The sequence below is a fragment of the Lipotes vexillifer genome, unplaced genomic scaffold, assembly GCF_000442215.2.
Source record: "Lipotes vexillifer unplaced genomic scaffold, Lipotes_vexillifer_v1.1 scaffold59, whole genome shotgun sequence".
NCBI lineage: Eukaryota > Metazoa > Chordata > Mammalia > Artiodactyla > Lipotidae > Lipotes > Lipotes vexillifer.
In genome coordinates this window covers 2,316,142-2,330,016 of record NW_006791208.1, presented here as the reverse complement: position 1 = coordinate 2,330,016, position 13,875 = coordinate 2,316,142, and the positions used below count along the sequence as shown (strand labels likewise).

The following is a 13,875-nucleotide window of genomic DNA, read 5'->3' as shown; positions in this document are numbered from 1 at the left end:
CCCCCCCCCCCGCCCCCCACACCTTGCACGGTCCGCTCCATGCACGCCACGTTCCAGAGTCACTGAGCCATCCCAGGGCTGGGCCTCCTTCAGTGTTAATCTCACTGTCCAAGCAGAAAAACCAAGGCCCCTAATTCTTTACGGCCTGTTGAGTATTTCAGTTCTGGAGACAAGACGCTGTGCATCGGGGAGAAGGGTTCTGGAAGGGTCACTTCAGCTCAGATGTTGACTATGGTGCCCTCACTGGTAGGAGAGCCTTGGGGTGGATGCGAGTGAGCACAGGCAGTTTGTTTGGACTTTTGCATCAGCGAGGCTGCTGTTCGTGGGCTATGTTGACACAGTGGTGTAATGAGAATGCTCGCTCCCAGGTACAAGGGCTAAGGAAATGTTTCCTTCATAAGCAGTGAGGCGCCAAATTCTCACAACAGTTCCACGGAGTGTTATTACTATCTCTGTTTTACGGATGAGGAGACTGAGGATGAAAAACAGCCTGAGGTTACAACGCTTGTTTGTGAGAGAGCTAGGGTGCAGTGCCAAGCAGGCAGGCTGCAAAGCCTGGGCTCTTTCCGTGAGAGGACTTCTTTTTCAGCCCACAAAGGGTTAAGGCCATAACTCCCAACCTGCATGGAGAACCCTCAGGCTCTGGGTTGAGGGCAGAAAGGCAAAGGTCCTTCTGTTTGGCCAATACTGGCTAATCCTGTTGCTCTGGTTCCAAGAAAAAGAAAGAAACTAGCTACGTTGAGCAAGAGAGGCCTGGTACCGGCTCTAAGGGCTCTCCCGCAGGCCTGGAAGTACCCGTCACCAAGTGCCCTGAGCCCAGTGTTCAGAAGGCTCATTGGTTCCAACAGTCTCCTTTTACCAAGACAGAGAGGGTAGGGCCTGGCTGAAGGTCACACAGCACAGGTGTGGCAGAGCAGGCTAAGCTGGACCCTGCGATTCTAGAGTAACTGGTGCAGCCCCTGGCTTCCCCTGGCTGGCCCAGTCTAAGGACCCCCGGAAAGTCCGGTGAGGTGAGTCTGACTGACTGTTGTGGGGAGGGCAGGCTCAGCTGAGCAGCCTCCTGTCGTGTTTCAGAGAGGCCTTCTCCCGCCCCAATGGGCGTAAAGACCCCTCAGTGAAGACCTCTCCCCAACAAAGGCCTGCAGTGAGCGGCCGCAGAGCTGCTGCCCTCTGCTGGCTGCCTGGGTCCAGCCAGCTCGGCTCGGCCCAGCCCTTGAGGTGCTCCTAAGGCTGACCGGTGGAGCCTGGCTGTCTGACACCTAGACCCTGGGGCCCTATAGGTCAGGGAGTCCAGCCCCTCATGCCACAGAGAGGGAAACTGAAGTCCAGAGGCAAGAGAGGGGGCATATTCAAAGGCATGTGACAGTTTCATTAGTCCCATAAAGGGAGTGTGTTGCTTTGAAAAGCAGTGAGCCTCCTGGCCATGAAGCAGGACAGGCTGTCTGGGAAATGCTAAAGAAGGGGTTTCTGCTCCCAGCTGGTGGCTTGACTCTGACTTTCTATGAGGCAGTCAGGGGAACTGGCCTGTGCTCCAATCCTGCTCCATCCTATACTGTGCAACCTAAGGCAAGTTACTTAACCTCTCCGAGCCTCCGGTTCCTCTTCTGTAAAGGTACAAGGATGTCTCTCATTTCCAAGGTTGTGTGTGATGGGCTCTGCCAGTTCCATGTGTCCCAGTTCTGTCTCATGGCTATACCCTAAGCCCCTCAGGGCAGAGCCCTCATTTCCTACTTTGCTACCATTCTCAATACTGGGGTGGACAGGTATTTGTGGCCACTGCTGCTGCTGCTTTGGAGTCAGGAATGAGACGGAGTTCTGGATCTGCCAATTATTCGTTGTTGTATCTCACCCAGGTGATTTAACCTCTCTGGGCCTCAGTTTCCTCATCTGTGGAATGGGTACAAAATCTCCTTCTTGCAAGGATGACAGCCAGGACCAGGCACACAGCTCAGTGAATGCTGTCTGTGACCATACACCCATGGCTTCAGCAGTGAACACTCTGAGGCTGTGGGGAATTCCTCCCTGGAGAGACAGGGAGGGCACGGCTGCTGTGCTAACTGGTTTCTGTCACCCTTTCCCACCTCCTCTTGTACCTGTCTCCCCTCTCCTATGCTCTGGCCGCCTCAGCCTTCTTTCTGTTCCTCGAGCAGATCAAGCATGTTCCACCTCAGGGGAGGAAGGAGGAGCAAGTCCAGAGAGGCCTGACTTTGAGGGGGACCCCCAGAGAGGGGCCTCAGCCCTGCTGCTAAGGGAGGGGCCGTGGGGCTCCTGCACTTCTGCATCCTGGCGTCAGAGGGCATGAAGGAGAGAGTGGGGCAGGGGGCTGCCAGAGTCCCAAGGCTCTTCATCCCAGGGCCTGGCCCTGGCGTGGCAAAAATGTGTCCATTTACTGCCCAAGGCTAAGTGGTTTTTAATTTATATCCTCCAAGTAAGCCGGATCCAGAGGAATTTGGTTCCAGAGGTCACCCAGGGGATGATAGCAACCTGGAGGGCTCAGGCTGCCCCCTGAATGGGAAGCAGTGCGTGCGTGCGTGTGCGTGTGTGCGTGCGTGCGCGCGCGCTGTGGAGTGGGATGGGGGTACTTGGCAGCCTCGCCCTGCCTAGGCCCCTTGGGATCTCTCACCTGTCCTATCTCATCCCTCCCCATGGGGCACGGCTGGGGCTGAGGATGCCCAGGGGGATAGGAGGACTGGCAGCAAGCAGGGCCCTGGGGCCCCTGCGGGGGTCAGTGGTACCAGCCTGGGACTGCAGCAAGCTGCTCCCCTTCTCTATTGCTTGTTTGTAAAATAGAATTGATAAGCCTTTCCCTGCCCCCTTGCAGGGTCTTCAAAAGGATGCAAGGAGACAGTGCCAGGAAAATGCTGTGGGCACCAAGGGTGTCTTCTATGACCCCACCCCCCCGCCCCCCAACCTTTCCTGCTGCTGGTTCTATTGTGCTCCAAGTGACAGTCAGACTCAGCTCTCTACGGCTGCGGCCAGTGGGCCAAAGTCCCCTTTCTGGCTAAGCGGCAGGTCGGGGGTTCGGGTGGGGGTCAGAGCTGGCCATTCAACCAAGTATATGCCTTAAACTGGGGTGCAGAGCTGGCACTGGGCTTTTGTCTACACAGTTTCCTGTGGTCTCATCCCCTGCCAATCAGATCCTACAGTTTTCCTTGGGCTCCCTCCTCCAGGAAGACCTCCAGAATCCCTCCATCCTACCTTCCAAGGATGCTCCCCTTCAGAGCTCACACAAATCACATCCTATCCCTCACCTGCTTAAGACCTTCAAGGACTCCCCATTGCCCTTCAAAGCATCTCCAAACTTTTCTCACTTAGCTTGCAGGCTCTGTGTTAGTTGGTTTCTGCTTCCCCCTTTGACCTCATCTTGTACCCCTCTCCCTCTCCTGTGCTCCAGACATCTGAGACTTCTGTCTGTTCCTTGAACAAATCAAGCCTCAGGGCCTTTGCACTGGCAGTTCCCTCTGCCTGGAGCACCCTCCTCTCTCATCTTCCCCTGGCTGACTCCTTTTTGCTCTTCAGGTCTCAGCTGGAGGTCACCTCCACCAAGACTTTTCCTGACCACCACCCTGCCCCCTCTTACAGGGCGCTGGGTTACATCCTTACATACTCCTTATGTGTTTAGCGTCTGCCTCCCCATTGGAAGGTAAGCTGTTTGAGAGAGGCCCATTGTGCTCACTGCACACCCCTCGGGGGGGCCCCTGTGCAGGACCTGCCCACAGCAGGGACTTGGTGAATGTTCGTTGAATGAATAGATGAATGACAGGGCTGGGGCAGGGCCAGTTTCTAGTCATCTCCTGTCCACCTGCCCAGCCAGCCTGCCCAGGGCCATTGTTGGATTCAGCCTCAGGTCCCCACCTCCTAGGCAGGGCCAGGCTTGGGATGGGGTGCTGGGGGAGCGTGGCAGCCCCCCCTCCCCCTTCACTTACGGCTACCAGCAGCTGGGATGGGAGTAACTTCTGTCTCTGCCCGCAGGGCTTAGCCTGACCCAGGATCCCCACAAAGAGGATTAAGGGAGCTGGGTGAGGGAGGGGGAGCTCAGGGGGCTGGAGAATAAGGAGGGCTGGGCAGTGCAGGCTGCCGCCTGATTTGGCCCAGTGGCCCTGAGGGAGCCAGATGGTGTCAGCTTCGGACAAATGGAGGAGCCCGGGGAGGGTCTTGGCTGCATCCCTGCTCCGCATCCCTAATGGCCAGAAATATCCCCTCTAGAGGCAGACGGGTCTTGACTTGAATCCCAGGTCCACTTCTAAGTGGCTGTGTGAACTTGGGAAGTCAGTCACAACATCTCGGTTTCCTTCTCTATGAAATGGGGAAGAAGACAGGACCAGACTTCTCTGAGGATACAGTGAGAAGGCGTATCCAGCGGGCCAAGCTCAGTGTCAGGCACTGGAGAGGTGCTCTGCAGTGATGGCCTTTCACCTCTCTCTTGTCCTGGAGGTTTTCAGAAAACATGGTGCCCTTGAATTGTACTTATTGTTCCCGCCTAACCAGGCATAAGTCTTGGCCTCTCCTCTCCAAGCCTTGGGGTAGCTGGGCTCCCCAGCAATGTGTTTACCCACGCTCCCTTTAAAGCTGACTCAGGACCCTCTGAGCAGCTGTCCTCACTGGCCGCAGAGGTGCTCTCACACTTATGGATATAGGCCACGTGGCTGGGGACAAGCATAAGCTTTGAGCTCCTTCCACGTGGCTGTCAGCCAGCAAGCTCCAAAGCTTGGCAGATGATACCGCTAGCTCTGGGCCTGGCCTCCGCCCCGCTTGTATCCTAGACCTTTACCAAGCTGAGTTAATTTCAGTTCCCTGGGTTCTGCTGCGCATCTGGGCCTTGGTGTGTGCCATTCCGTGTGCCTAGAATGCTCTCGCTATCCTCAGCTGCTTGTGCAGATGTGCATCAAACTCCTACAGACGTAGAAGTGGCCCCTTTTCTCAGTTTTCTGCAACCTGCCCACCACCCAGGCCGATAACACTTCCCTTCTCTATGCTGCCTCCGTTTTGTACACAATTTTCTCAACCGTCTCTTTCCGCCTCTGTCTCCCCCCTAAAGAGGGAATCAGGCTTGGCAAGGTCTTACTCATCTTCAGTTTCCCAGGACTTAGCAGAGGGGATTGTACATGATAAACGAGGGATCAATCAGTGTTCATCTGGATGGATGGATGGATGTAATGGGAGCTCAATAAACGCTTACATGAATGGATAGATGGCTGGCTGACTATAAAAAGAGCTCAAAAGATGTTTACCTAAGTGAATGAATGAATGACTGGATAAAAGGAGGGCTGAAAACCCTTCAACAGTCTCTCTGCTTTACTTACGATGGAACATTTACTCCCATCAGACTTGGAACTCTTCAAAGTAGGATCTGTGTCTTTCTCACCAATTGTAAAGAACCCATGTAATCCCGAGGACTCTGTCTCCCCATCAGACCAGGTTCCCTGCGGGTGTATGTGTGTCAGAGGTACACACAGAAGGGCCCTCCCCTCCAGCAGCAGCCTGGAGAAGCACACTAGTCCCTAGCCATCCTCCCTGGGTGCAGGCACAGGCGGGGCGAGTACAGACTCACCGTTAAACAGCCCATCAGGCTCTGCTCAAAGGGCCGCTGGAAGGCTCGCGGGTCTCCGCACCAGTCCAGCAGCTCCGTGGCAGCATTGTGGAAGTTGGCAGGGTTCTGTAAGTGCTGTGGGAGAGGGAAAGGAGAGGCAGCATGAGGCTCCAGGAGTGAGGCCAGCACACGTTAGTGTGAGAGAGTCTGGGGCCGCAAAGACCCCAGGCATCCCTGGGGAGGAGACACACAGAAAGGGGCAGGCCAGGAGTAATGGGTTTTCTCAAACTCCTTCTCGTCCACCTTCCCTCTGCATCTCCAACCCCAGCCCAGTTCCTGGTGGCATGGGGATTAGCGGCCCCATTGCAAAGATAGAAAAACCAGGGTTTAGAAAAGGGCACTAATATTAGATATTAAAATGTCTTCTGGATGCTGGCAGTGGGGTAGGAAACCCTGTGGGCTTCAGGAGGGTGGCATGTGGCTCCCATCCTTGGGGCTGCTGGCTCTCCCTGAGTCAGGACAGACTGGCCCTGGAGATTCCTTCTTGATGAGCACCCACCCCCACCCCTGCCCCAGTAACCACCACCACCATGCTGCCTGCTCCGGCTTCAGCAAGCCCTGCCATGGCCAAACAGCCAGAGCAGGGGCATCAGAAAGAGGCCTCCAGGCCACACCCAGCCGGGAAGGTGCACTGAAGCACACTGTGCCCAGGTTACTGTCACACTGTGGTCAGGTGTACGTGGCTTAGTCAGCCCTGTTCCCCAAACCCAGATTTCCTGGGCTCAGTCTGGCTCAGCTTGGGGGTGCAGGCCCCGCCCAGTTACGGGGTCTGAGTTAACGGAGAATGAATTCTGGTGCCAGGGCGTCTAGATCCTGCTTCAGAGCCAGGCCACGGGGCTGACAGGGGTGGAGGGTGGCTTCCATGGCTACCCCTTCCTTCCTTAACACTTATCCGTGTCTTCCCAGGCCAGGCTGAACTAGGCACTGAGTCCAGGGTCATGAAGCAGGTTGGGGCCGAGCTGGGACTCCGGGGCTGGGTGCGACCGCCTGTGGGTCCTCCATCAGGACACCTAGAAGGTGTCCACAGGGGTTGGAGTGTAAGCCAGCTGCAAAGGGGATGGTGGTACCTTCTGCGATCCCTGTGTCCTCGGTGCTGGGAGAGACTGGGAACAGCAGCTGTCCCCGGGGCAGTGGCTCTCTCCCAGCTTGCAGTGAGAGTCTGCCTCAGAGCCAAGGCAGGGAGGGGTCTTAGGAGCTGCCAGGTTCCAGAATTGGGAGATGAGCCGAATGTGCTGGGGGAGCCCCTGTGGGGCCGGTGCCTTGGAGTCACACTGCCTTCATCCACAGCTATCTACTGACCTAGGGCATCCCCTCCCCTCTCTGAGCCTCAGTCACCCCATCTGTAAAATGGGGATGGCAGATCACGGCATGGTGGTGGGAATTTTTGTCTTGCTTAGGGTTTCATCACTGCTATTACGACGTGGTTTGTGAAGGGCAAGATTTAAAAGTGGATGGAGGAAAGTGAAATGAATTGGAGTATCCTCCCTCTGTGGGAGCAAAGGGAGAGGGAGAGATGAAGGAAAGAAAGAGGGCAAGCATGCAGCGACACAGCCCTCCGTTAGGGGGCCGCGGTGAGGATTAAACATGATGAGGCTTATATGGCCCCTGGCAGAGCGCCTGGCGCGTGGGATGCTCCCACGTGGGGCTGCCCTTGGCCCCGACTCTGTCTCCCAAAGGCTCCGCTGTGCACTCGGCAGCTCCCGCCCTAGCCCCACACATGGCTCTTTCTGCAAAGGGAGGACGTCCACGGCCAGAAGCAGACCCTTCCAGCGGGCAGCACGGGCCCTCGCCTCTGCCGCCTGTGCCCTCCCTAAAACCTGCCCCCTCCAAGGCCACGGGTGGCATCTGGTCTCCACGTGGAAAGCCATGCAAATCGGTTAGTTCCCTGCCTAGCAGTCTCCCTCTGCTAACTGACTTATTCTGTTTATTTCCATGATGTCACACCCAATTAGCAGGGTCAGGAACCACCGCCTGGTGCTCTCAGAGTCGCCCACCTACAGCACTCCCACCCCAGGCACACCTCTTTGGGGCTCTGGGCTCCCAGTCTCATAGGCCCAGTTTTGTCCTGGCCCCCAAGCACCCAGCCTCCCATGTCGGTCCAGCCCACCTCTGAGCTTCTCCACTCTCGACCCAGCCAGTTCACGTGGCCTTCGGCTTGGGCTATGGGTAGTGACTCATGGGTGCAACTCACTGGTAGAAAGGACGTCAGGCACCCCATTCAGTAGCTATTGCTCTGTGGCTCTGTGGCCTTGGCCAAACCTCCTGCCCTCTCTGTGCTTTTGTCATCTGTTTAGACTACAAGGTGGCTACGTGATGCAGTGAAATGAGCAGGATAGACCTGGACCAAACCCCATCTCGGCCACTGAGTCACACAGCCTGGGTGTGTTCCTGAGCTTCAGATCTCTCATCTGCAAAATGGGGTGGGGACAGCTTGCAGGGCTGCTGCAAAGTCTAGAACCAACATACGTCGTGACATCCCCATTACAGAGTAGGTGTCAGGTAAAGACTGCTGTTGCCCGATACGCTAGGTCCTCTGTACAGTTTCTTGTTTCTCCTGCAAGCTCCTTGAGAGCAGAATTAGGGCCCCATTCACCTCCAGAACCCCCAAAACTGGCACGAGGCCAAGCCCATGCATTAATGGTTAGTGAGCAGCTAGCTGGCCAAAGGACGGTCCATCTGCAGAGCTGGCCAGCAATCTGGCAGCTTCAGAACGGGTCCCCAGTGGAGGGGCCAGGGCTGGGTGGGCTGAGCTTGGCTACCCTTTGATGATATGGGGATGGGAGCACAGATTTGAGTCGCAGGCAGAGGCCTCCCTGGCTGTGGCTGTTACTGGATACTAATACCTGATGCCTCCCCAGGAAGCCTGCCCATCTCTACAATCTCTCAGAAGATCCTCCTGGGCTATACCCACTGGCCACTGAGTCTGTTGGAGCAGGAGCTGGGGACACCAATGCCCAGATTAGGGACTGGCTACCCAGACCAAGTGATGAATGCATTTTATCAGTCCATCTGTGAATCACATCATCCATCCATCCATCTACCCATCCATCCATCCATCCAAAAATCAATCAATTCATCCATGCATCTATCTACTTGCCCACCAACCCATTCATCCATTTACTACTTTACCCATCACTCATCCATCCATTCATCTACCTACCTATCTTCCTATCCATCCAGAACTTATCCAACCACCCACTTATCCATTCATTCATCTATCCATCATCTATATCCACCTACCATCCGCTCACCTAACAGCCTTTCCATTTGTCCATCCATCCACCCATCCATTCGTTCCCTTAGCTATCGATCTGTCAGTCCATCCCTCTCTCATTCTTCCCCAACATATCTGGGCCCCACCCTGGCCTGGGCTCTGCTGACTTTCAGCGGAATACGGCACATCCCCTGCCCCTGAGGAACTCAGCCTGGTGGGAGACCTGATGTATACCTTGCAGGGCTTGTACCTTAAGGGAGAAAGAGCAGGATGGGTGAGGTAACTGGGTGCCCAGGAAGCACCAGGGCTCAGAAATGGGAAGCGCAGATACTCAAAAGGGCACCGGGGGTTTGGGGAGGTCGCTGTGCAGGAATTAGCTGATTTGCATGGCTTTGCACGTGTAGCTCAGATAAGCCCATGGGGACAGGAGTAGGGCATGTTGTAGAGGGGGCACTGGTTCTCCCTGTACCTGAGGCTGAGAAAGGAGAAAGGCAGCTGAGACAGAGGCCTGGAGGGAAGATGGATAGCCGGGTGCTTGGGGGCTGGCGCGTGCCAGCAGTGGCTAGAACCGGGGTGGGTGGACAGGGAAGGCTGCACTTTAGAAGTCAGGCAGGACCGAGAGTCGGAGGCTGTGAGGCCCCCGATGGGAGCCACAGCTCCACCAGCCAGAGGTAGGCACAGCCAACACACGCATCATCCTCAGGGCACGCAGACCTTTCTCTTCTAATTAGGACACGGGACATCTGAGAATCAACAGTCTTCAGCCAGCCGCGGTGGCCCTCTGGGGCAGCTGAGGAGCAGACATCAGTGCTGAGCTGTGTCTGCCTGGAAGTGCGGGAGTGGGCGTGGAGGACACAGGGAGTTCTGGATAGCCCAGGGTGGGGGGCCATCTGGACAGCCTGCTCACCCTCACAGGTGTGCCACTCTCTGGCCCAAACGCAGAGCTCTGTGTGTGTGTGTCTGTGTGTGTGTGTGCAGGGCAGGCTGGGGGAGGGCAGTGGAGGCGATCCCTGGCTTTTCAACAGCTCTGGGACCCAATGGCTGGGTGTGCATCACGATGCCCATTTACAGACGACGGGAGATGACGCGGTGACTTAATCAAGGTCAGGAAACCAATGAGTGGTGAAACGGGGGGCTCAGGTTCGCTGACTGGTAAGTCTGAGTCCTGTGTGCCATGCTCCGAGAGGACTGCTCCTGGGTGGGCTTCTGCCCCCGCTGGATCCCTGGGAGGCCCAGGGACTAAAGGGCACCCTGATTCCTGCAGGGAATCAGACGCAGAGAGAAAAGACAAGTTGTGAGCAGGTTTTAGGGGGAGCTGTTTGCCCAGCACACAGAGGGCTCTGGCATAGGGGCTTGACTGTATTATTGGGGGTGGAGCCATTGACAGCTGATCCCTCGTGGGCGGAAGAAACTGGGTCAAAGGCAGAGCTGGGAGAGAGTCCCGCAGAGCCTAGAGGCAGAGGAGAAGGAGGGAAGGGCAGAGGAGGAGCCCGTCGTCTGGTTTCTATTCTGTGACGGGGAACAGAGGCGTAATTGGTGTTTGGGAGAGCTGCTCTGCGGAGTTCAATCTGTAACAAGCCGTCTTCAATTTCCTCTCCTCAGACCCGGCCCAGGCTTCTGAGATTGCTCTGCGTGATGCTAATGGGACGGCACACATCCCTCATTCCTGCCGACTAGCCTCAGCTCCACTGGGCCCTGGTGTTCGGTGGGGAGGGGGCATGCTGGGTGGGGGTGGGACTGTGAGCTCTGCCCCTGCCTCCCCCCGGGGTCCTGAGGCCAGAGGGCTATGCTGGCTACCCGAGCTGCCAGCTAAGCCCGCCTAAGCCAGGGGCCTCGCCACAGCTGTCCCCTCCCTGTCACTGAGACACTGAGGACAAGAGCCCCCACCACAGTGAGCTGATCACCTGCCACGTGCCAGCCTGGGCTACGCGCTCCGCCCACAATGTCCTCAGAGCGTCCTACGAGGTCGGCCTTACTGGACCCACTTCATGGGGGAAACTGAGGCTCAGAGAAACAGAGGGACAGGCCTGAGATTATACCGTGGGTGGGTATGTGGAGGAGTGAGGATTGGGGCTCAGGTCGGTTTGATGGCAAAGCCTCTGCCCCTTCCGCCATATCTGCTCCTTCCTGGAGTAAAACAACACCAGAGCCTGTGCAGGGACACTGCTGCCCTGGGCTGCAGGGAGGCTGAGCCCAGCATCACTCCTGGTCACCACTGGGGGGCATCTGCCTGCCCAAGCGTAACCAGGCTTCTTAAAGTGGGGACCTCTGAGCCCACCGTGAGCAATCCGGACAGGGTACTGGCAGGCGAATTGCGTCTTAAGCTTGGTGTGAGCACAGGCAGGAGGGGGAATTTGTTCCCTCTGGGACGAGGCCCTCCTGGCACCTGTGGGGCAGGACTGTGTGACTTCAGGTGACTCCCGTCCCCCTTCTGGGCGTTGGTTTCCTTTTCTGTAAGACGGCTGAATTTCCCAGGACCTTTCCTTTTCTATTTCTTTACAGGGAACCTCTGAAGCAGAGAAGTGGGGAGCTTGCGTCTGGGAAGGAGATTAGGCACTTCACTGCATCCTCAAAACAGCCCAGAGTGCACAGCAGAGCTCAGAAAGGGCCCAAAGTCATACAGCTGGGAAGGGAAGGGAAGGGAAGGGACAGGAGAGAGCCGGCCTTTGAACCCAGGTGAGTGATTCCAGTGTGAGGCTGGTCCATGCCAGCCACATTCTCATGAGGTGGGCAGTTGGGGAGACAGGCAGTCAGCCTTGCCCACTGTCACCTCCACCCAGCACCTTGGGTGCTCAGCTACACAGTGTAGAGCATCCCCACTGCTCTGCCCTCCTCGCCTGCCCTGCCCTCGCCAGCGGGCCTGGCTGCCAGAGGCGGAGGAGCAAGCCCGGGCCACACACCCACCTGCTTGATGCACTGCAGTCGGTCATTGGTCTGTTGGATGTGCCTGTCCATAGAATTCATTCTGGCCGTTTCACTGGGTTCTACCCGAGAGCCATGAACGTTGTCCAGCCTGTGAAGACAGAGGAGAGTGGGTGTCACTGGGGTTGTGCCAGGCCCGCCGGCCTCATCGCCACCCTCCTGCCCCGACACAGGCGTGTTGGCCTCAGTGGCTCCCAGCGGGTTCCAGGGCCCTTCGAGAGCTGTGGTGGCCTCTGCCCCGGGCAGCCCCGCACTGGAAGGAGGAACTGCGGCCACGGCCAGCCAGCGCTTCTCCACGCTCAGCCCTGGGGGAACCCCGTCTGGGCTGAGGGCAAGAGGTGCTCCTGGGTGTTCTCTGTGGGTGGCTCATGTGGGCACTGGGCAGGCGTGTCCACCACGCATTTCTACACACACGTGCGTGTTGGGCGGCGGTGGTGGGGACGACGGCTCCATCCGCAGGTTCCCGGCACAGGGCTTACCCACTCGATGTGGCTGTGTGTGCGTGTGGGCGCGCGTGTGTGCACAGGGATCTTCCCACATGACGACCTTGACTGCATGTGTGGTCTAAGTGCAGCAGCCCCGCCATGGGTGCCCTCCCCGAATCCCCCACGCCTTAGAGTTTGCAAACCACAATTCCATGTTTCCCCTTTGCCCTCCCGGGAAAGAAGGAGGGCAGCCCTCAGCACCGCCCCCCTTTTCCAGATAAGGAGACTGAGGCTCAGAGAGAGGAAGGGAGTTACCCGGGGTGGCACGGGGAGCCTGTGTCAGAGCTCGAACGAGGCCCCGGGGCTCTGACTGCTAGTTCACGGCCGAGTGGTTGGGGGACACAGCTGTCACACTCAAGAGGCTCACTCTTCCTGAATGGCGCTGGGCCTGGGGCACGTAAGCACGCATGTGAGGAGGCCCCTGGAGCCCCCAGGCCTCTGGAGATAGCGATGGAGGAGGAGAGGCAGCGAGACAGAGAGAGAAGAGAGAGGTTTCACCTCTGGTCCCCCCACTGCTCATGGGTCCAGGTCCTCGGGCCAAAGCATAAGTCTGCTCGTCACTGGCTGTTTGCCCTCCCATAAGCCAGGCTGCAGACACATGGGTCAGACACAGGGTGCTCAACAGAGGCCCCCAGCACCTGGCCTTCTCTGCTATCCCGAAACACTGCCCCCTGAAGGCCCCTCATCTCTGTCCACGTCACCAGGTCCCATCTACCAAGTACGGTCTGTAGGCTGGGCCCCTGCATTCTCTTCTTGACTCCTCACGCCTGCTCTGTTAAGACTAGAAGCATCTCCATTTTACAGATGAGGAGACTGAGGTCTGAAATCTGCCAAGTCCCATGGCTAGTGGAAGCTTGGACCGTGTCTGTCTGCCTGTCTGCTCCCAGGCCCTGGCTCTCTGCCCCCAGCACGGGCACCCTGGTTGGGGAAACTGACACCATGCCTGCCCGCAGCCTCGCGAAGAATGCCCTGTTCCTCTTCCAAGGAGTTCTTCACTACACAGCTCCTTTAAAGCACTTCTTATCGTTCCATTTGTGCTTGAAAAGGCAACTCATTTGCGTGGTTCAAAAATCACGGGTGTCCAGTGAAATGCTGGCCTTGTTCAGCCCCCAGGGGCCTTTCCGGAGAGAACCAGTGTCATCCGTCTCCTTCTGAGGGACTCATCTTAGAGAAGCAAATATCTATGTGTACTATCCCCTGCCACTCCGTAAAAGAAAACACATAAAACGATAGCATTCTTTTTTTTTTGCGGTACGCGGGCCTCTCACTGTTGTGGCCTCTCCCGTTGCGGAGCACAGGCTCCGGACGTGCAGGCTCAGCGGCCATGGCTCACGGGCCTAGCCGCTCTGCGGCATGTGGGATCCTCCCGGACCGGGGCACGAACCCGTGTCCCCTGCATCGGCAGGCGGACTCTCAACCACTGCGCCACCCGGGAAGCCCAAACGATAGCATTCTGTACGCACCATCTGGACCCTTGCTTTTTTCCTCTTAGTAATATCTCAAAGTTTATTCCACATCAAGACATAAAGAGCCTTTTCATTTCTTAGTGGCTGCACAGTATTCCCAGGCACCGATGAATCATTTATCCAACTGCCATCTGAATGTCCACCCCTGCCAGGTGCTGTCCTAAGGCCCGAGGTCCCAGAAAAGGCCCTTCTGCTCCA

The 13,875-nt window shown here is 57.1% G+C and overlaps 1 protein-coding gene across 1 annotated transcript in view; it reads right to left on the bottom strand.

Moving 5' to 3' along the window:
* ZMIZ1 (zinc finger MIZ-type containing 1) overlaps positions 1–11,768 on the bottom strand; it is a 112,041-nt gene extending 100,273 nt beyond the window's left edge. The window contains exons 1-2 of the mRNA XM_007464208.1: positions 11,709–11,768; positions 5,552–5,665 (exon numbers count right to left, since the gene is read on the bottom strand). Coding sequence (XP_007464270.1) covers positions 5,552–5,665; positions 11,709–11,768 — 174 coding nt within the window. The remainder of the gene's footprint in view (positions 1–5,551; positions 5,666–11,708) is intronic.
* Positions 11,769–13,875: the final 2,107 nt, after the last annotated feature.